The 21,700-nt window shown below is 52.9% G+C and overlaps 1 protein-coding gene across 1 annotated transcript; it reads left to right on the top strand.

Moving 5' to 3' along the window:
- Positions 1 to 9,469: 9,469 nt before the first annotated feature.
- On the top strand, positions 9,470 to 20,832 carry E2F1 (E2F transcription factor 1). The gene is made up of 7 exons (XM_039479231.2): positions 9,470 to 9,868; positions 16,023 to 16,113; positions 16,458 to 16,677; positions 18,120 to 18,272; positions 18,962 to 19,076; positions 19,177 to 19,408; positions 19,534 to 20,832. The coding sequence occupies exons 1-7, from the start codon at positions 9,608 to 9,610 to the stop codon at positions 19,779 to 19,781; spliced, it is 1,320 nt and encodes a 439-aa protein (XP_039335165.1). The 5' UTR covers positions 9,470 to 9,607; the 3' UTR covers positions 19,782 to 20,832.
- Positions 20,833 to 21,700: the final 868 nt, after the last annotated feature.

Genomic DNA, 21,700 nt, shown 5'->3' with positions numbered 1-21,700 from the left:
GAAAGGGCTTCTGAACGGAAGGCCCCTGTTTTCCGTGCCGGGACTCTGCTCACAGCTGCTGCAGATGTCTTGATTTAATAAACAAGAGAGAAAACAGGCAGAATGGAAGTGTGGGTCCCAGTGTCTGTGTCATAAACCTCGTTGTCACTGCTCTTCCGGCCTCTCCCTCCAGCTTCTCCTCATGGACTGGATGTCAGCCGGTAGAAGGATCAGAGCCAGACCACATCAGCTCCTTTAGGACACTCCTTTTTATTTATTTTATTTTTAAGATGGAGTCTCAGCCTGCTGCCAGGCTGGAGTGTAGTGGCGCAATCTTGGCTCATTGGAACCTTCGCCTCCTGGGTTTAAGTGATTCTCCTGCTTCAGCCTCCCAAGTAGCTGGGACTACAGGCACACGCCACCATGCCCAGCTACTTTTTGTATTTTTAGTAGAGATGGGGTTTCACCATGTTGGCCAGATGGTGTCAATCTCTTGACCTGTGATCCACCCACCTCGGCCTCCCAAAGTGCTGGGATTATAGGCATGACCCACTGCGCCCGGCCAAAGCTGGCATGGTTTACTGAGCCCTGAGTACAGGAATCATACAAATACTAGCTAATGTTGGTTGAGTTCTTAGAAAGTGCCAGGTGAGCCGGGCGCGGTGGCTCAACCCTGTAATCCCAGCACTTTGGGAGGCCGAGGCGGGTGGATCACGAGGTCAAGAGATCGAGACCATCCTGGTCAACATGGTGAAACCCCGTCTCTACTAAAAATACAAAAAATTAGCTGGGCATGGCGGCGTGTGCCTGTAATCCCAGCTACTCAAGAGGCTGAGGCAGGAGAATTGCCTGAACCCAGGAGGCGGAGGTTGCGGTGAGCCGAGATCGCGCCATTGCACTCCAGCCTGGGTTAACAAGAGCGAAACTCCGTCTCAAAAAAAAAAAAAAAAAAAAAAAAAAAGAAAGTGCCAGGTGATGGTGGTGGCCAAGATTCACTGATGAAAGAAGCTAGTTCCTGCCCACGTGGGCTCACAGCCTAAGGAGGGAAGTCCAACCAATGATGACCACATTTGAGAACTTCGGAAAGTGGTGGGCACCATGAAGTCATACGGGGCCGTGTGATAGAAGGGCATGGGAGGAGAGAACGGAAGGCGGTTTTCTGGGGCAGGCCTCTGAGGAGGTCATATTTGCTCTGAGCCCTGAGTACTGAGGAGGGAGTGCTGCAGGGCTGGAGGAAGGGCGTTCATTCCAGTCAGGAGTTCTGCGAGTGCACAGGCCCGGAGGCGGGAGCACCCCAAGGCATTCCAAGACCTGGAAGGAGCCAGCCTGGCTGACCCAGTGCATGGGTGGGGCTCACAGATGAAGCTGGGAGACGAGCTGGCTCCACCAGGCAGCCTTCATGGGCCAGGGCAAGGGGTCTGGGTTTTCGTCTAAGGGTGGCAGGCAGCCTGTGGCAGCTTTAGGCAAGGGAGTGATGTGATATGGGTTACATTTGGGGAAGATCCTTTTAGCTGCTTGTATAGAACAGAGAGTAGGGGCCAGGCCGGCTGCATACATCCCAGTGAGGAAGCCACGCAGTAGTCCTGGAGGGAGACCAGGGTGGTTGATGACAAAGGTAGAGAAGAGTGGGTACATCTGGGGTGCGCTTTGGAGAGAAACGTAGTCGCCTAGGGCTTTGGGGGTTGAGGAAGAGTGGTATAGTGAAGGACACACATGGTTAACCTCCTAGGCCTTGCCTCCCAGCTCCGAAACAGACCCTGACCTTCCTTGCCCCATACGCCGCCTCCTCAGTCCCCGCAATGCCCTCCATGGCCCCTCGGGGGCCTGCCTCCTGCCCACTGGGCCCCTGGCATGCCAGGGCTTCCCAGCTGGCCCGATTGTTGTTACTCCCCAGGGAGTCATGGGAACACACTCCCCCTGCCCCCGCCACTCCCCCTCTTCCCAGACAGGGCCAGGCCCTAACAATGCCCCTCCGCCAGCCAGTGGCCTGGACACAATACCCCTGTTTCGGTTCGCTGCCAGCTCCAGGAGGCCTGCTGGGTTTCCTGGCCTGAGTGGCATATATATAACTCTGGCTTCCAGCGGGGACTTTTTTGTTTGTTTGTTTGTTTTTTTAAAAAAAGAATCTCTGGCTCCTCCTCTTTGAATATCTTAATATACTATAAAAAGTCTTTCTCTTCCCATCCTGAGCCCTCCCCACACGCCTCCCTGACTGTATTCGCCATGTGCCTGTCAAGCCGGGGACCAAATGCAGGTCAGCAGGTGTCAGCGAGAAAATGACAAAAAAAAAAAAAAAGAAAAGCTGATCACTCCACCATGGCCAGCCTCGAATGTGCTGGGGATGCTGAAGGTCAGGAGGACAGCCTGAGGGCCTGTGATGCGGTGGGCCCTGAGCCTGGCACTTTTTGTCCACCACAGCTTGTCACTTCTAAGATGCCATCCAAGATCAGATATGCCATTTTGAGCCCCTAAGAAAAAGAGTTACTGACTACAAATGGATAGTCCAGTGATCCCAGGATGCACCTCAATTTCAGAGAGGTTAAAATATGAAAGAAAAGGGCTCCGAATCTGTGGAATATGGAATTATTTCATCTACATGCTTCATTGCCCTCCAAACATAGTGTTTTTTTTCCTCCTTGTGGCTAATAGAATGTGGGAGGCAGTGCAGGGATTGCTTCATGAAAATTCTCCTATTCTGTAGGCTAACAAGTTTTTATTTTTCTTTCTTTTTTTTTTTTTTTTTTTTTTTTTGAGACAGAGTCTTGTTCTGTAGCTCAGGCTGGAGTGCAGTGGTGTAATCTCGGCACACTACAACCTCCGCTTCCTGGGTTCAAGCCACTCTCCTGCCTCAGCCTCCCAAGTAGCTGGGATTACAGGTGTGTGCCACCACGCCCAGCTAATTTTTTTGTTGTTTTGGGTTTCTTTTTTTTTTTTTTTTTTGAGATGGAGTCTTGCTCTGTTCCCTAGGCTGGAGTGCAGTCGTGTGATTTCAGCTCACTGCAACCTCTGCCTACCGGCTCAAGCGATTCTCCTGCCTCAGTCTCCCAAGTAGCTGTGATTAGTGACACATGCCACCATGCCCATCTAATTTTTTTTTTTTTTTTTTTTTGAGACAGAGTCTCCCTCTTGTCACCCAGGCTGGAGTTCAGTGGCACGATCCTGGCTCACTGCAACCTCCGCCTCCCGGGTTCAAGCTATTCTCCTGCCTCAGTCTCCTGAGTAGCTGGGATTACAGGCACCCACCATCATGCCCTGCTAATTTTTGTACTTTTAGTAGAGACGAGGTTTTGCCATGTTGGTCAAGCTGGTCTGAAACTCTTGACCTCAGGTGTCCTGCCCACCTCGACCCCTCCAAGAAGCTGTGTATTTTTAGTAGAGATGGGGTTTCACCATGCTGGCCAGGGTGGTCTTGAACTCCTGACCTTGTGATCTGCTTGCCTCGGCCTCCCAAAGTGCTAGGGTTACAGGCGTGAGCCACCGAGCCTGGCCTTTTCCCTCTCTTCTATGTTAATTTTTTTTTTTTTTTTTTTTTGAGGCAGAGTTTTGCCCTTGCCCAGGTTGGAGTGCAATGGCACAGTCTTGGCTCACTGCAATCTCCCAGGTTCAAGTGATTTCTCCTGCCTCAGCCTCCTATGTTGCTGGGATTACAGGTGCATGCCACCATGCCCCGCTAGTTTTTGTATTAGTAGAGATGGTGTTTCACCATGTTGGCCAGGCTGGTCTTGAACTCCTGACATCAGGTGATCCACCTACCTCCGCCTCCCAAAGTGCTGGAATTACAGGCATGAGCCACCACCCCTGGCCTGTCCATGTTTTTTTTTTTTTTTTTTTTTTTTTTTGAGGCGGAGTTTCACTCTTGTTACCCAGGCTGGAGTGCAATGGCGCGATCTCGGCTCACCGCAACCTCCGCCTCCTGGGTTCAGGCAATTCTCCTGCCTCAGCCTCCTGAGTAGCTGGGATTACAGGCACACGCCACCATGCCCAGTTAATTTTTTGTATTTTTAGTAGAGACGGGGTTTCACCATGTTGACCAGGATGGTCTCGATCTCTTGACCTCGTGATCCAGCCGCCTCGGCCTCCCAAAGTGCTGGGATTACAGGCTTGAGCCACCGTGCCCGGCGGCCTGTCCATGTTTTATCTTCAGTTACTTGCAAGGCAGAGAAGCTGTACTGGTACCAGTCAGTTCCTTGGCAGGAATAAGAGTCACAGCAGCTCACATTTTTTTGGGTGCTGCTCTCTTTGTGCCAGGCGCTGTACATGAGGGGTGGCTGCTCATCCCTGGAATGGCAGGGCAAGGACTGAGTGAGGCATGCCAGGGAAGGACTCTTGACCTGGAGGGTCAAGGCTCTGGCCAACCCAGAGTCCTCAACGCTCCAGGCCAGAGCAGTTGCTGGGGAACAACAACTCCTTAGCACCGTGATGGCCTGACCAGTATTGCCAGATACTGCTGTTTGAAAAGAAAGCCAGAGGCTGAGTGTGGTGGCTCATGCCTGTAATTCCAACACTTTGGGAGGCCAAGGAGGGTGGAACACCTGAGGTCAGGAGTTCGAGACCAGCCTAGCCAACATGGTGAAACCCTGTCTCTACAAAAAATACAAAAATTAGTTGGGTATGGTGGCACACACCCATAATCCCAGCTACTTGGGAGGCTGAGGCAGAAGAATTGCTTGAACCCGGGAGACGGAGGTTGCAGTGAGCAGAGATGGTCCCACTGCACTGCAGCCTGGGTGACAGAGCAAGGCTCCATTTCAAAGAAAAGAAAGCCAATATTTTTATTTTTATATGGCATTTTCAATTTCCTCAAATTAAAACGAATTTGTAATTTAAGAAAGATCTTCTGATGGACGCGGTGGCTTATGCCTGTAATCCCAGCATGTTGGGAGGCCGAGGTGGGCAGATCACTTGAGGTCAGGAGTTCAAGACCAGCCTGGCCAACATGGAGAAACCGTCTCTACTAAAATTACAAAAAAATTAGCCAGGTGTGGTGGTGCATGCCTGTAATCCCAACTACTTGGGAAGCTGAGGCAGGAGAATTGCTTGAACTTGGGAGGCAGAGTCTGTAGTGAGCCTAGATCATGCCATTGCACTCCAGCCTAGGCAACAAGAGCAAAACTCCATCTCAAAAAAAAAAGAAAGATCTTCTATGCGCAAATTGAGTTAAATCTGGGGGCCAGTTTGCAAACTATGCTTGTTTTGTTTTCTTAAACTTTGACATGCATCCTGTAAAGAAGCTGTTACCCGTTGTTCTGCAGATGAGACAAATGAAGCTCTTCAAGAGGGTGAATCAATTCCCAAAGATCACACGGGCGGAAAGCCATAGGGTTGGGGGCCATCTAACTCCAAAGGCTTGCTTCTATGTTAGACCGCTTTTTGGACGGGCCAGAGGTCTGTTCAGACACAGCCAGAACTGGCACAGTGACAGAACATCTCCAGGGACAGTAAACTGTCAGTCAGGGTAGCTATGAGGGATCGTTACAAATGCAAAACTCCCCACCTCCCTCTGCCAGAATTCAACAATGGACATCTCTGTGCCCCTTCATAACATTAAGTCATCACAGAATCATTTCTCCCAATTATGCCCTCCTTATCATGATTGGATATTCATGTTTGGAGACTTTTTTTTTTTTTTTTGGGTAAGCTAAGAATGTATGCTGTGGGAGGTGCTGTTGGTGGAATAAATAGGTTTAAATTATTTGTGTCACTTGTCAAACTTCTTCACAAGCATATTGTGCAGGGTCATAGAAATAATTCCTAACTTTCCCATTGGACTGTGAGCTCCCGGGGTCTGTTTTGCTTATAGCTGTCACCTGAGCACATAGCACAATGTCTGACACATAATAGTTGCTCAGTAAATACCTGTGGATTGAATGAAGTGAATTGACTTGTCCAAGGTCATGTTGACCAAGATTTTTTATTACATCCACCTGATTTAGAAGCCCATGCTATCACCTCTACACTACTGTGCCTCCTGAAAGAACCAAGGGAAAGATGTCTCCAGGCACAGGATTGTGGGCCCAGGAGATTGCATCCCCTTGAATGCCTCTAGTTTGGTTGGTGGAGGTGGTGACAAGGATAAGCACCTAGGAACCAAGCCACTATCCACCATAATAGCCTTTGGAAACTACACGTTATAATCTTGACAGCTCTGAGCCTGGCTTTTGGGATATTTACAGAGGGTGGCAAGGGGAGGCCCTGGGTTTTGCTGTGGGACAGTTGAAGTTCCTATCTCAGTTCTGCTGTGTGACCTTGAGCTATGAGTGCCCCTCTCTGAGCCTCCTCCTTCCTGCACCATGTGGATAAACAAGCTTACTTGTTATGGGGTTGAGAGGAGATCATCAATGGAAGTGACTGCCCAGTGACTGTGGATTTTTTGGAAGCCTACCAGCCTGAGAACTGTTGGCATTGAGAACAGCCTTATCGAAAGCTGCCAGGATGAGGGCCAAGGGGCCTCATCTATCAGGCTGTTTTGCTTTCAAGTAGGTATTAATAGACACAGAAGGCCCTTATGTCTTCCTCAGTTTCATGCTGAGAATGCTCGTCTTCACTCCTTTCTGCTGCAGGGCGACCTGAGGGATTGTGGGAAGGAGGGCACCTGCTTCTACCTGGATGTGTACTTGAATACTTTTGGGAGGGCAGGGCTTTGGAAAACCCCCAGCCTCAGCCTCACGACGCCTAAAAAATAACGTTTTCATCTGCTTGGTAAACTCAGGCCCTTCAGGCCTCAATTTCCTCGTTATAAAATGGAGCAATAATAAGAGCCGCCTTTCTTCGCTGGCCGCCACAGCTATTCCAGCGTCAGGCTTGTCGTGTAACAGGTGCCAAGTAAGTGTTTATTGAATGACTTGGGTTTGAGCGGGCTTTACACAAATGAATGGTGGTGTTACTGGGACCCTGTGGAAAGGTGTGGGGAAAGGACGTTCCATCTGGAATGGGAATGTGCTGGTTTCTCTCGCTCTCTGCCAGTGCCTGTCTTGGTTGTTTAGAATGGGACCTACCCCTCAGCTTCTTTATGAAGAGGGGAGGGAGAAGGGGGACAGGCAGCCCTCAGGGCTGGGAATGCAGTGTAGGCTGATTTTGGTCACTGATCAGCTTCCCAGGTACCTTCTCTTGAAAAGGCCTCAGTTTTCCCATCTGTACAGCAAGAAGCTTATGCAGTTTCTGTGGTCCCTTCTAGTTATGGTACGTGCTAGGATTTGCAATGAGTAATTTCAGAAACGACTCACTGGAGGGGCAAAACCACTCCCGATTTCCTAAACCACCTCATAGTTTGTAAAACACTTTCCAATCCTGTATGCTTTTCATTCTACTGGCAACCCTGGAAGGAGCCACGGCAAGGTCTAAATGCCCATTTTACAGATGAGGAAACTGAGGCTGAGAAGCATCCTCAGGAGCTGTGACTTGAGGCTGAACCACCCATTTTGATTATACTGGTACACCAATTTGTTTTCAAATGTGAGTATGCATAAAAATAACCTGGAAGCTGGCAGAGGTGGCACACACCTGGAATACCAGCTATGTCGAAGGCTGAGGCAGGAGGATCTCTTGAGCCCAGGGGTTTGAGACTAGCCTGGGCAAGATAGTGAGATCTCATCTCTATAAAATAAATAGAAAAAAAAATAAGATATTGGCTTTTCTAATTCCGTTAAGTGTCAAAAAAAAAAAAAAAAGGTCGTTCATTATGATTCATTAAAAAAAAAAAAAAGAAGAAAGAAAAAGTAAAAGAAAAACAAACATCACCTGGAATGAGGACAGGGCGTTGTTAAATTGTAGACTCCTGGCTCCTGGGCACTTAGAGATTCTAACTGGCAAGGCTGGGATGGGCCCCAAATTAGCAAGTGACCACATGGTTCTGAAGCCAGCAGCCTAAAGACTACCTTTGCAGAACTGCGGTCTCCTTGTTGCCGTCTAGGCAGCCTCTGGTTCTTTTTTTTTTTTTTTTTTTTTGAGACAGAGTTTACCTCTTGTTGCCAGGGCTGGAGTGCAATGGCACTATCTTGGCTCACCGCAACCTCCGCCTCCCGGGTTCAAGCAATTCTCCTGCCTCAGCCTCCCAAGTTGCTGGGATTACAGGCTTGTACCACCATTCGGGGCTAATTTTGTATTTTTAGTAGAGACAGGGTTTCTCCATGTTGGTTAGGCTGGTCTTTAACTCCCGATCTCAGGTGATCCGCCCTCCTCGACCTCCCAAAGCGCTGGGATTACAGGCATGAGTCACTGTGCCCGGCCATGCCTCTGGGCCAGGCCAGTGTTGGGAGGAGGAGCTACTGAGCTCCTAGATTAGCAGGGGAGGCAGATGGAGAAATGTATGGTCAGCGTTGGAACAGAGGCAGCCGTGGGCAATAGAGGAAGTGAGTAAATCCTTGGGGGGGTCCCTAGAAGAAGTGATGTGTTTTGTTTTTGTTTTGTTTTAGAGAAAGGATCTTGCTCTGTTGCCCAGGTTGAAGTGCAGTGGCATGATCATAGCTCACCGCAGCCTCCATTTCTCAGACTCAAGCAATCCTCCCACCTCAGCCTCCCAAGTAGCTGGAACTACAGGCGGGTGCCACCACGCCTGGCTAATTTTTGTATTTTTTGTAGAGAAGGGTTTCACCATGTTGCTCAGGCTGGTCTCAAACTCCTTGGCTCAAGAGAGCCGCCCTGCCCGTTGATTATAGTGATTCCAGCCATGAGCCACCGCGCTGGGCCAATGCTTCATCCTATTGTAAACATCTGTTACCTCTCTGTTCCCCTATCCAGTATACTGTGAGCTCCTTAGGGCCACGAATTAAGAATGGGGCACAGAGTTAAGGATGGGGCACAGAGCAGGCTCTCCAAACGTTTGCTGAATTAGCGAGGGAATCAATTAGTTCAAGCAGACGCTTTACTTGGCCATTGAAGATTTTGGCTAAAATAGGACTTGCAGGAAAGCCCCAGGCTAATATCTGGCCGGACGTCCCTCCTCATTTCCTGGTACCGCTCTTCAGCTTGGGCTTTGGGTGAGCGGGATAGGGCTGGGTACAGGGTTAGGATAATGTCATGGGTGTGGTAAGTTGAGGATAGGAGAGGTGGCTGATGGCTGGGCTGTGGAACTGATGATCCCGAAAAGAAGAGGGGGCAGTTTCGGGAGATGTGAGCTGAGGCTGTGGCGGCTACAGGTTGAGGGTCACGTGCAGAACAGAGGCTCTGTCCTGACCTGCACTATAGAAAGGTCAGTGGGATGCGCGAGGGTCGGGGCGGGGCCCGTGTTCCAGTGTCCCCACGCCTCCAGCAGGGGACGCCCGGGCTGGGGGCGGGGAGTCCGACCGCGCCTGGCACCGTCCGGACAAAGCCTGCGCGCGCCCCGCCCCGCCATTGGCCGCGCCGCCCCGCGCCGCCGCCCCATCCCGCCCCTCGCCGCCGGCCGGGCGTGCTACAGCTAATAGGAGCCGCCGCCGTCGACTTCGTCACGGCTCGGGCCGCCAATCGTGGCGGCGTTCGGCGGCTCGTGGCTCTTTCGCGGCAAAAAGGATTTGGCGCGTAAAAGTGGCCGGGACTTTGCAGGCAGCGGCGGCCGGGGGCGGAGCGGGATCGAGCCCTTGCCGGGGCCTGCCACCATGGGTCCGCGCCGCCGCCGCCGCCTGTCACCCGGGCCGCGCGGGCCGTGAGCGCCATGGCCTTGGCCGGGGCCCCTGCGGGCGGCCCATGCGCGCCGGCGCTGGAGGCCCTCCTCGGGGCCGGCGCGCTGCGGCTGCTCGACTCCTCGCAGATCGTCATCATCTCCGCCGCACAGGACGCCAGCGCCCCGCCGGCCCCAGCTGGCCCCGCGGCGCCCGCCGCCGGCCCGTACGACCCCGACCTGCTGCTCTTCGCCACTCCGCAGGCGCCCCGGCCCACACCCAGCGCGCCGCGCCCCGCGCTCGGCCGCCCGCCGGTACGGACCCCGGGGACGCCGCGCCGACAGCGCTGCCTGTGCCCCCTGAGCAGACCCGGGCGGGTGCTGTGTTTGGCCTGGAGGCGGCAGGGGGCGGGGGAGGGGTGGACTGAGGCGCCCAGGCTGGGCGGTGCAGAGCCTGGATTGTGCCTTCAGGCTCCGCCCTGGGGTGCGGGGTGACCTCGGGCCGGTCCCTGTTTGCTCCTCTGCCCTGGGCCTCAGCTTCCTCACTGGAGCCTCCCCAGCGTCGGACTCAATGATAACGATGGCCCACGTGTATTCAGCTGGCGTTTATTGCACGCCATGCCTTTGGCCGACTTCAAGCCAGCTAAAACTCACAACCCTGCTGTGAGCTGTGTTGTCACTGTGCCCCTCTGACGGAGGAGGACTGAGGCCCAGAGAGGAAAAGTGACTTGCCCCTGGTCACACGGCTGCAGGTGGCGGGGCTGGGATTTGAACTGCGGCCTGCTGGCTTCAGATCAGAATTTGCATCTCGGTAGTGAGCACAGCTGCCAGGGGAAGTGAAGGCGGGGCGGAGGAAGGTCTTGGGGCTTAACCGTTGGTGAGCCACTGAGGAGACCCTCCTTCCTGCCTCGATGCCGACTGCCAGGTGCAGGACTGGCCGGCCAGGCCTCTGGGGACAGCCCTCCTGGCTGCGAGGCCTTCTCTGCCGGGGCGGGGCAGCTGGACCAGCTGCTGATCTCCTCCCTCTGCCTGTCCTTCCATCTGCCACCCTCCACCCTCCCAGGCCCTGGTTGCTATGGAACCTCATTAATCAGGCAGGCAGACCCCTGAGCCTCTGTAGAAGGACTAGGTGGGCTGGGCCTCTGGGAGCTGGAGAGGAGGCCCCCAGTGCCAGGAGAGAAAATGTCCCAGGGAGATCCTTTAATAAAGCCGTCCCTGAGTGCTGAGCTCAAGACCAGTTCAGACTGGGGCTGCCCAGAGAGATGGCTGAATTACAGTGGGAGAAGGGATTGGAGGCGTAGAAGCCTGGTGCTGGGACCTGTGGGCTGCAGGACAGGGTGTGGAGACCAGTTTGACTGGCGCAGCCTATGGGTGAAGGTGGGGCTATGATGTGCAGGCGGGGGCTGGCCAAGCAGGTTGGGGTCTCAGCAGGGAGCTTGAAGCAAGTGGGAGGGGTGAGGCAGGGCTTAGGACAAGGAGGTAGAAGCTGCCTAACTGCTGATGGGGGTGTGGGTAGCAGCTGGTCCCTGAGGCATGTAAAGGGGCTCCCTCAACCCCCTTGGCCTCATGCCCAGTGCTGCCTTCCGGAATCACCACGATGCTAATAATAATAACAATAGCAGCCACCATTGTTTTGAGGATGTCTTATGTGCCAGGCTCTGCCAAGGGCTTTACCTAATTAACTCATTTAACCCCATCAGCAGCAATCCCTTTTTACAGATTGGGAAGCTGAGGCCTAGAAATACTAGAATCTTCCCATGTCATTCTACTATTGAGCGGGGAGTCGAGTTTGCATTTCCTGTGAGGTTGACCTCTGGGATGCATTGCTTTCTAGGGATGCTGATAGAGGGTGAAGAAAGGGCAGGAAGGGCTTTTGGGGGCCCTGCCTCTTAATGAGTGGGTGGGAGGGGCTATACCAGGGGTGGGCCAGGTGGCTTGTCCCTGTGGGTAGTGCTTGGGACCTGGGCAAGCATCCTGCATTCAGCTGTGTGACAAGCATATAGCAGGCTCGGGTCTGTGGAAACCTAACAGAGCCTGAGGGTCTTGTCCTCAAGGAACTGAACAGGATTATGGGTTCTAGGATCAGAAGGAGAGACGGGGCAAAGAAGAATGCCCTCTGCTCCACCTGTCAGTGGCAGGTTCATTGGCCCGGGCATTCCATTCATTCAACAGTTGTTGAGTTAGTGAATGCCCAGGAGGCACTAGGCTCAGAGACAAGGGACCCCGCCCTCAGAGTCCTTCAGGGCCAGGAGGTGTTTTCTGTACTTAAGGGGCAGGAGACTGGCCATTCCGGAGCTGAAGTCCAGAAGGTCCACAGGTTCGGCTTTTGGCCTCTGCACTGGCATTGGTCTGGCACAGTCCTTGAAATAAGCTACAGGCTTAGCTTTTGTACCAGCAGGCATTCGTTGAACACTTTGTGTGTACAAGGCTCTGCAGTTCAGCCATTTCTCTTGGTCCTGCCTGTCCACTTCAACAAACTCAAATATTTTAAACATAATACATGCTTACTGTAGAAAACTTAACTGTTTTTTTTTTTTTTTTTTTGGGAGACAGTCTTATTCTGTTACCTGGGCTGGAGTACAGTGGTGTGATCGGGCTCACTGCAACCTCCACCTCCGGGGTTCAAGATATTCTGTGCCTTAGCCTCCCAAGTAGGTGGGATTGCAGGCATGTACCACCACGCCCAGCTAATTTTTGTATTTTTAGTAGAGACAGGGTCTTGCTTGCCACGTTGCCTAGGCTGGTCTTGAACTCTTGAGCTCAGGCAGTCTGACTGTCTCAGCCCCTCAGAGTGCTGGGATTACAGGTGTGTGCCATCATGCCCAACTGAAAACTTTTTTTTTTTTTTTTTTGGAAACGGAGTTTCACTCTTGTTACTCAGACTGGAGTGCAATGGCGCGATCTTGGCTCACTGCAACCTCCGCCTCCTGGGTTCAGGCAATTCTCCTGCCTCAGCCTCCTGCGTAGCTGGGATTACAGGCATGCACCACCATGCCCAGCTAATGTTTTTGTATTTTTTAGTAGAGACGGGGTTTCACCGTGTTGACCAGGATGGTCTCGATCTCTTGACCTTGTGATCCACCCACCTCGGCCTTCCAAAGTGCTGGGATTACAGGCTTGAGCCGCCGTGCCCGGCCTTTTTTTTTTGGAGCAGAGTCTTGATCTGCCTCCCAGGCTGGAGTGCAGTGGCATGATCTCTGCTCACTGCAACCTCCACCGCCCAGGTCCAAGTGATTCTTCTGTCTCAGCCTCCCCAGTAGCTGGGATTACAGGTGCATGCCACCATGCGGCTAATTTTTGTATTTTTGGTAGAGACGGGGTTTCACCATGTTGCCAGGCTGGTCTTGAGCTCCTGAACTCAAGTGATTGGCCGGCCTTGGCCTCCCAAAGTGTTGGGGTTTCAGGTGTGAGCCACTTCGCCAGGCCTAAAATTTAACTCTTAAGAAACTAGAAAGTTGTTGATGGCAGGATCCCAGCCCTATTCTTTTTTTTTTTTTTTTTTTTTTTTTTTGAGACAGAGTTTCGCTCTTGTTACCCAGGCTGGAGTGCAATGGCGTGATCTCGGCTCACCGCAACCTCCGCCTCCCGGGTTCAGACAATTCTCCTGCCTCAGCCTCCTGAGTAGCTGGGATTACAGGCACGCGCCACCATGCCCAGCTAATTTTTTTGTATTTTTAGTAGAGACGGGGTTTCACCATGTTGACCAGGATGGTCTCGATCTTTCGACCTCGTGATCCACCTGCCTCGGCCTCCCAAAGTGCTGGGATTACAGGCTTGAGCCACCGCGCCCGGCCCCTATTCATTTTTTTTTTTTCCTCCTAAGGCTATTTTTGTTTGTGGTGGTTGTGACAGTTTTTGTTTTTTAAAGTTTTAAAAATTGTAGTTTTTCCTGTGTCCTTCACACCGTTCAGATGTGGCACCAGTCTCCCACAGTCTTCCCAGAGGCTGCCCCAAAATGTATTCTATAATCATAGAAACTGAATCAGAGAAAAGTTTCATGAGCTTTTTAATCCAAAAGGGATCATATAAATATATTGCCCTATAACAGTATTTTGCTTGTCTGTATGTATGGTGGGATTCTTGTCAATCTGCCTCGGTCCTTGACAGCTGCATGGTGTTCTAGGGGCTAAACAACCCGCAGCTTTCATGACCCCCTTTGTAGATGTGTATCCGAGTCATCAGATTTTTTCACCAGTGAATGTCTTCATCCCCCTGTGCCAGTGTTTATCTAGGGAAAAGCAGCAGAAATGGCATCCACTTCAGCCTTTGTTTTAGGGCATGGCACTGACCTGCCTTCAGGGATGGACAAGGGCAGGGATCCCAGGGAGAAGGCAAGGAGCAGATGGCAGGAGCTTGCTAGGGTTCGGGCCCCAGGGGGTCCATGGAGAGGGGGTACATTCTGGCTGGGCTCGGGAGGGGGGCCCATGGTAGGTATGAGTGTGGGCTCTGTACCAGCCCGCTAGAGTGCAAGTCCTGGCTCCAACTCTCACTGTGTGGCCTCTGTGAGGTGGAGGCCATCATAGCACCTGCCAAAAGGTGGCTGGACGGTTGCAGGGGAAGCAGTTGAGTGCACAGTGCCCAGAGCACAGTCACTCTTCTTTCCCCTTGGCGCCTTCGAAAGTCAGTGAATGTGCGCAAGAGGGAGTGGCTCATCAGCATGGGAGGGTTTCATTCAGTAAACATTTGTTAATACCAGGCTCCATGGCAGAGGCTGTGGATGCAGTGATTGTTTAGACCTATTACCCGCCTCTGAGGGTGGGACAGATACATCTGCAGAAATGTGTAGGGAGAGACAGAATGTGGCAAAAGGTCGGAGGCAGTTCAGAGGGAGAAGAGGTGACATCATCTAGCTGATGGGGAAGGTTTCTGCCCACTGAGGTGGAGGCAGCAGGTGTGAAATGGGGAGGGTTGGAGGGATACAAGGGTAGTATAGATGTCTGGAAAAACATGACTCAAGTTCCCATGGAGAAGCAGTGGCAGATGAGAGTCTGAAGGCCATGGGGAGCTGGAGGAAGGCCTTAAGCAGGGGCGGCAACATAAGATTTGGAGGAGGCAGGGAGACCAGCATGGAGACTGCTCAACAGCCCACAGGGGAAGTGGCAGTCGCCGTGGTGATGAGATGTTCTTGGCAGCTGCATGTGAAGAGGGCGACAGGTGGGGCTGGAATATGAGTCTAGCTCAGGAAACCTGTGGATGGTGGAGGGGAAGGTCAGTCTGGTTTTGGTCTGGGTGCTTCTGAGCAGCCTGTGGGACCTCCAGGACAGTCTTGATCCTGGAGTGTCTGAACTAAGCCAGAGTGCTTAGAGCTTGGGTTCTTCCTCAAACCGTCTTGGGTACAAATCCTGACTCTGCCACTTCCCGGGCCTCCCTGGGCTTTGTTGCCTTATCTGGAAAAGGGCCATTATTATACTGCCAGTCCATTGAATGGAATGAACTAATGTATGCAAGGCACCTGATGAGTACCAGCTGCTACCATGTGTATAAATTAGTCAAAAACCAGAGGGAAGGTGACTTGCCCAAGGGACTTATGTAGTCAGTGGCTTAGCTGGACACAGTGGCTTATGCCTATAGTCCTAGCAGTGACTATGGTGAAGGCTGAGGTGGGAGAATTGTTTGAGCCCAGGAGTTTGAGGCCAGTCTGGGCAACATAGGAAGACCCTATCTCTACAAAAAATACAAATATTAGCTGGTCATGGCAGCGAGTGCCTGTGGTCCCAGGTACTTGGAAGGCTGAGGTGGGTGGACTGCTTGAGCTCAGGATGTTTGGCTGCAGTGGGTCATGATCATGCCACTGCACTCCAGTATAGGCAACAAACTGAGACCCTGTCTAAGAAAGAAAAAAAGTAGTGGTATAAAACAAAAAACCTTTATTATATAGTTTTTGTGGGTCAGGAATTAAGAGAAGACTTAGCTAGATGCTCTGGCTTGGGGTGTCTAGAGATTCAGCCAGTGTTTGGGTCCTGGCTGCTAATAGAAGGTGTGGGACTCAGTGTTGCTGTTGCGAGGAGCTGTGGTTTCTTGCCCATCATTAGGGCTACTTGAGTGTCCATATGACACGGCAGCGTGAGTGACCCAGTACAGAGCAAGGAGGAAGCTCCAGTTCCTCTGACTCAGTCTCAAAAGTGACATGCCATCTCTGGCTCATAAGGGAAGAAATATTAGGCTTCGTCTTTTGAAGGAGAAGCATAAAAAAGTTTGCAGACGTGTTTTAAATCCACCGTGAGACTCCAGAGAAGTAGTGATAGAGCTGGGACTTGAGCTCAGGTCTTCTGCCTTCTGCGGTTGAGTGTCCTGTGTGGAAGGACTGTGACTCTCAGGCTGTGTCCCCTCTGATCTCCCTCAGTCACACAGTCAGGCATCCTGCTAGAGAAACTGAGGGGGGGGTAACCCAGAGGCGCCCAGCCTTCAGCCAGGCCTCTTCTGGCGTCACTCCTGGTTACTGGGCATCCTCCCATTGTTTTCACTACAGGTGAAGCGGAGGCTGGACCTGGAAACTGACCATCAGTACCTGGCTGAAAGCAGTGGGCCAGCTCGGGGCAGAGGCCGCCATCAAGGAAAAGGTACTCATGGAGCTTGGGCTGGGCAGGCCCCCTGTGACCAGGCCCAGGTTGGGGGTGTGAACAAACAAACATGCTTTCAGGCTAATGTCTGGCTCGTTGAGCTTGAGCCAGGCCTCTGGGGACCCTGATGGGCAGCTGGAGTGGCTGCCTGGCTTGGTTTACCCCAGCCCTGAGGGGTGAGGAGTTCCCCAGTCAGAATGCTGTGGTTGGTCTCGCCAAGGAGAAGGGGCTGGCTGTCCTCTGGCCCCCATCGTCCCGCCAACCTGCACTGCCACAGAGGCAGGCCTGGCTGGAGGTGGGGTGGATGCTGGAGTTCCCTATCTTGCTTGACCACACCCTTACAGGTGTGAAATCCCCGGGGGAGAAGTCACGCTATGAGACCTCACTGAATCTGACCACCAAGCGCTTCCTGGAACTGCTGAGCCGCTCTGCTGACGGCGTTGTCGACCTGAACTGGGCTGCCGAGGTGCTCAAAGTGCAGAAGAGGCGCATCTATGACATCACCAACGTCCTCGAGGGCATCCAGCTCATCGCCAAGAAGTCCAAGAACCACATCCAGTGGCTGTAGGTACCGGCCACACAGGAGGGCAGGCACACCTGCCCATGCCAGCCTGGAGGAGCTGTAGCAGTACCCACTGTGGGCTGCCTGCATCCACATGTTACAGCTGGGGAAATGGGCTCAGGGAGGAGAGGTAGCTTCCCTGAGGTGATAGATGCTAAAAAGTACACAAATCTTACATATCTAGCTCAGTTAACAGCTTTATTTATTTATTTAATTTTTTAAGATGGAGTTTCACTCTGTTGCCCAGGCTGGAGTGCAGTGGCATCATCTCAGCTCACTGCAACCACCACTTCCCAGGTTCAGGTGATTCTCCTGCCTCAGCCTCCCAAGTAGCTGGGGTTATAGGCGCCTACCGCTACGCCCGGCTAGTTTTTGTATTTTTAGTAGAGACAGGGTTTCGCCGTTTTGGCCAGGCTGGTCTCGAACTCCTGATCTCAGGTAATGTGCCTGCCTCGGCCTCCCGAAGAGCTGGGATTACAGGTGTGAACCACTGTGCCCGGCACAGCTTTACATATTTATTCATCCAGGTTACCACCATTCAGGTCAAGATAGAAGCATTTCCAGCACCCCAGAAGGTTCTCTTGTGCCCCTTTCCAGTCACTGCCAACCCCTCACACCACCAGGTGACCACTATTCTGGTGTCTCATGCCCTCGGTGAGATTAGTCTGGCATAGACGTTTTCTTTTGTACTTGTTTTATTTTCCTCTTCTCGCCTTCACCCCAGTCATCCTGCTACCCTCTCTTTGATACACCTGCCTTTTCATTTTTTGGTAGATTGTTCCATTCTACATCTTTTGTGTTTTTCTGGAGGAATGAGGGGGCAGTTTGAGACAGGGTATTGCTCTGTCACCCAGGTTGGAGTCTGGAGGCACAAATACAGCTCACTGCAGCCTCAGCCTCCTGGGCTCAAGCCTTGTACCTGTACCTAGGACTACAAATACATGCCACCACGCCTGGCTAATTTCTTTAATTTTGTGTAGAGGTGGGGTCTCACAGTATTGCCCAGGCTGGTTTAAACTCCTGAGGCTCAAAGCAGTCCATCCTCTTACCTCAGCTTCCCAAAGTGCTGGGATTATAGGTGTGAGCCACCAAGCCCAGCCCATTTTTTTTTTTTTTTTTTTAATTTGACAGCATGTCTTGGAAATGCTTGTATGTATGTGTCTAAAGCATGCTCATCCTTTTATACAACTGTAATGTTCCATGGCATGTCGGTACCATCATTTATTTATCCTGCCCTGATTGAGGGACATGTAGATGTTTATAAATATTTGGGCCAGACTTCAAGCCCATGATACACTGATCTGGATCCCAGCTGAGAAGCCAGACCCAGAGAGAAGCAAGGGCATGCCTGGGCCTCGCAGAGCAGAGGCAGCAGCAGACTGGGTCCTGAGGGCCAGAGGGGCCAGACGATGCTAACCCTACCCTCCCTGGTGCCTCCCCATAGGGGCAGCCACACTACAGTGGGTGTCGGTGGGCGGCTTGAGGGGCTGACCCAGGACCTCCGGCAGCTGCAGGAGAGCGAGCAGCAGCTGGACCACCTGATGAATATCTGTACTACGCAGCTGCGCCTGCTCTCTGAGGACACTGACAGCCAGCGATATCCTTGGACTGGCCAGAGGGTGTGGAAGGCAGGCTTAGCAGGCAGGGGTCCCACCCAAGTGGGACTAGAGAGGCTACCCTGGGCCCTGGATTCAGGAGAGGATGCTGGTTTGGGTTGCAAGTCCTGGCTCAGCATTTTCTCACTGTGTGACACTGGATAAATTGCTTAACCTCTCTGGGCCTCAGTCTTATCTATAAAAGGGGGATAATAATATCCAATTCTGAATTGTACAGATTAAAGCAGAAAAGTGGCTAGGTGCGGTGGCTCATGGCTGTAATCCTAGTGCTTCAGGAGACTGAGGTGGGAGGATCACTTGAGCCCAGGAGTTTGAGGCTGCAGTGAGCGCTGGTTGAGTTACAGCAAGCCAGCCTGGGTGACATAGTGAGACCCTGCTTCTAAAAACTAAATAATAAATTCCCAGCACCAGGCCTGGAGTTGTGTTGAGCATTTTACATGGAATCGTTCCTGGTAACCATCATTACTTTGGGATTCAGTGGGTAGAATAGTTCCATCGTACAGATGTGGAACTTGAAACTTGGGAATGAGGTGGGTTTTGAGTGGATGGGGGTTGAGGGGACAGGAGTGACTAGGCAGGTGTGAGCCCTGCCTTGTGAAGGTCCTTTGTGAGTTGTTGGAGTGAGTGACCCCCAGAAGTCAAAGTTCCTGTGGTCCTTGACTCTGCCAACCCTGGCCTATGTGACGTGTCAGGATCTTCGTAGCATTGCAGACCCTGCAGAGCAGATGGTTATGGTGATCAAGGCTCCTCCCGAGACCCAGCTCCAAGCCGTGGACTCTTCGGAGGTGAGATCTGGAAACTCTAGGCCCAACTGGGCTGGGCTGGGCTGGGCTGGGCTGGGGGTCACCTGGGCCTCAGTTTACCCTGCCTGCTGCTTCCACCCAGACATTTCAGATCTCTCTTAAGAGCAAACAAGGCCCCATCGATGTTTTCCTGTGCCCTGAGGAGACTGTGGGTGGGATCAGCCCTGGGAAGACCCCGTCCCCATCCCAGGAGGCTACTTCTGTGGAGGAGAACAGGGCCACTGACTCTGCCACCATAGTGCCACCACCATCATCATCTCCCTCCTCATCCTTCGCCACAGATCCCAGCCAGTCTCTACTCAGCCTGGAGCAAGGTGGGTGCTGGGTAGGTGGGTGGGGTGGGGCAGGGCCACTCTTCTGGGGGGCAGGCAGGCACGACAGCCCCTGCCTGCCTCCCTGCTGGGGCATCCCCGGCCTGTGATGCTCCCCGTCTCCCCAGAACCGCTGTTGTCCCGGATGGGCAGCCTGCGGGCTCCCATGGACGAGGACCGCCTGTCCCCGCTGGTGGCAGCCGACTCGCTCCTGGAGCATGTGCGGGAGGACTTCTCCGGCCTTCTCCCTGAGGAGTTCATCAGCCTTTCCCCACCCCACGAGGGCCTCGACTACCACTTCGGCCTCGAGGAGGGCGAGGGCATCAGAGACCTCTTCGACTGTGACTTTGGGGACTTCACCCCCCTCGATTTCTGATGGGGCTTGGAGGGACCAGGGTTTCCAGAGACGCTCACTGTGTCTCTGCAGCCTCGGAGCCCCCTGTCCCTGGCCATCCTCCCAGCCTGTTTGGAAACATTTAATTTATACCCCTCTCTCCTGTCTCCAGTAGCTTCTAGCTCTGGGGTCTGGCTACTGCTAGGAGGCTGAGCAAGCCAGGAAGGGAAGGAGTCTGTTTGTGGTGTGTATGTGCATGCAGCCTACACCCACACGTGTGTACCTGGGGTGAATGTGGTGTGTGAGCATGTGTGTGTGCATGTACCGGGGAATGAAGGTGAATATACACCTCTGTGTGTGCACTGCAGACACGCCCCAGTGTGTCCACATGTGTGTGCATGAGTCCATGTGTGCGCGTGGGGGGCTCTAACTGCACTTTCGGCCCTTTTGCTCTGGGGGTCCCACAAGGCCCAGCTAGTGCCTGCTCCCAGAATCCGGTGCTCTGACCAGGCCAGGTGGGGAGGCTTTGGCTGGCTGGGCTTGTAGGACGGCGAGAGCACTTCTGTCTTAAAGGTTTTTTTCTGATTGAAGCTTTAATGGAGCGTTATTTATTTATCGAGGCCTCTTTGGCAAGCCTGGGGAATCAGCAAAGGGGAGGAGGGGTGTGGGGTTGATACCCCGACTCCCTCTACCCTTGAGCAAGGGCAGGGGTCCCTGAGCTGTTCTGCCCTACACTGAAGGAGCTGAGGCCTGGGTGATTTATTTATTGGGAAAGTAAGGGAGGGAGGGAGACTGACTGACAGCCATGGGTGGATGGATGGTGGGGTGGGCCCTCTCCAGGGGGCCAGTTCAGGGCCCCAGCTGCCCCCCAGGATGGATTTGAGACGGGAGAGGTGAGTGGGGGACCTTCACTGATGTAGTGGGCAGGAGGGATGGTGACGGCCTCCCCCAGCCCAGACCTGTGGTCCCTCCTGTGGTGTCTGAAGCGCCTGCCTCCCCACTACTCTGCCCCACCCTCCAATCTGCACTTTGATTTGCTTCCTAACAGCTGTTCCCTCCTGCTTTGATTTTAATAAATATTTTGATGACGTTTGGGCTGGGTTTTGGGACTCTGTTGGGAACAGTTCGGGGCGGAAAAGGCCAAGGTTGCTGGGGAAATGCCCATTCTCCACTTCCGTTCTCCCGGATTTGATTTGAGCCTCATAATTTCTAAGAAAGGTCAGCTTCATCGCTATTTTGGTCCTAACTCAAAAGCCGATCCAGTAAAGGTTTTTGTTGTAGAAAGCCAAGAATGCTACTCAGTGCTGCCCGAAGTGCAGAGTAATGAGCGACCTCTCCTCCCAGCCCCAGAGGCCACTGTGCTGTTTGCTGTCTTCCTTCCAGAAGTTTCTGGGCATTAGTAAACATGCAACAAATACCATGGACTGGCTTTGTGTCAGGTATTTAACATTTCTTGGGACATAGGTGTTACCTCCCTTCATGGTGCTCTCGGGGTCCAAAGGAGATTTGCACAAATGAGAAAATCAGGAAAGGCTTCCTGGAAAGGGTGGTGCTTGAGCTGAGCGCTGTAGAATAAGTAGGAGTTAACCAGAGTAAGAGAACACCAAGCACATCCAGCAAAGAACACGATGGGCAAAGGCCCTGAGCAGGAGGGAGCGGGACACGACGGAAAGAGTGGCTGCGGTCCTGAGGTGAGGGTCAGAGTGGCGCTGGAGCTGGGCGTTCAATCCTGAGCTTTATTCAGGGGCCAGGGAGTCACTAGTGACACCTCTCTCGCATCTTAAAAGCTCCCCCTGGCTGCGGTGTGGAGAACGAGTTGAAGGGAGGGCCAGAGTCGCCGAGGAGAGGGGAAAGGACCGCGCTGAGTGCCAGAGGGGGCGGGCGTCGGGATGCCTGGGAGTTGGCCACACGGATCTGTGGGCTTCCTCTGAACCAGCCTCCGTTGTGAACACTTGACATTG

The sequence above is a fragment of the Saimiri boliviensis genome, chromosome 9 (assembly GCF_048565385.1).
Source record: "Saimiri boliviensis isolate mSaiBol1 chromosome 9, mSaiBol1.pri, whole genome shotgun sequence".
Classification (NCBI taxonomy): Eukaryota; Metazoa; Chordata; class Mammalia; order Primates; family Cebidae; genus Saimiri; species Saimiri boliviensis.
Note: the sequence above shows the minus strand (reverse complement) of the source record. Positions and strands in the feature narration are given on the sequence as shown.

Coding starts and splice junctions, on each gene's coding strand:
- E2F1 (XM_039479231.2), top strand. CDS start 9,608: ATGGCCTTGGCCGGGGCCCCTGCGGGCGGCCCATGCGCGCCGGCGCTG. Junction 9,869..16,022: donor CCGCGCTCGGCCGCCCGCCG/GTACGGACCCCG, acceptor TTTTCACTACAG/GTGAAGCGGAGGCTGGACCT. Junction 19,077..19,176: donor AAGCCGTGGACTCTTCGGAG/GTGAGATCTGGA, acceptor GCTTCCACCCAG/ACATTTCAGATCTCTCTTAA.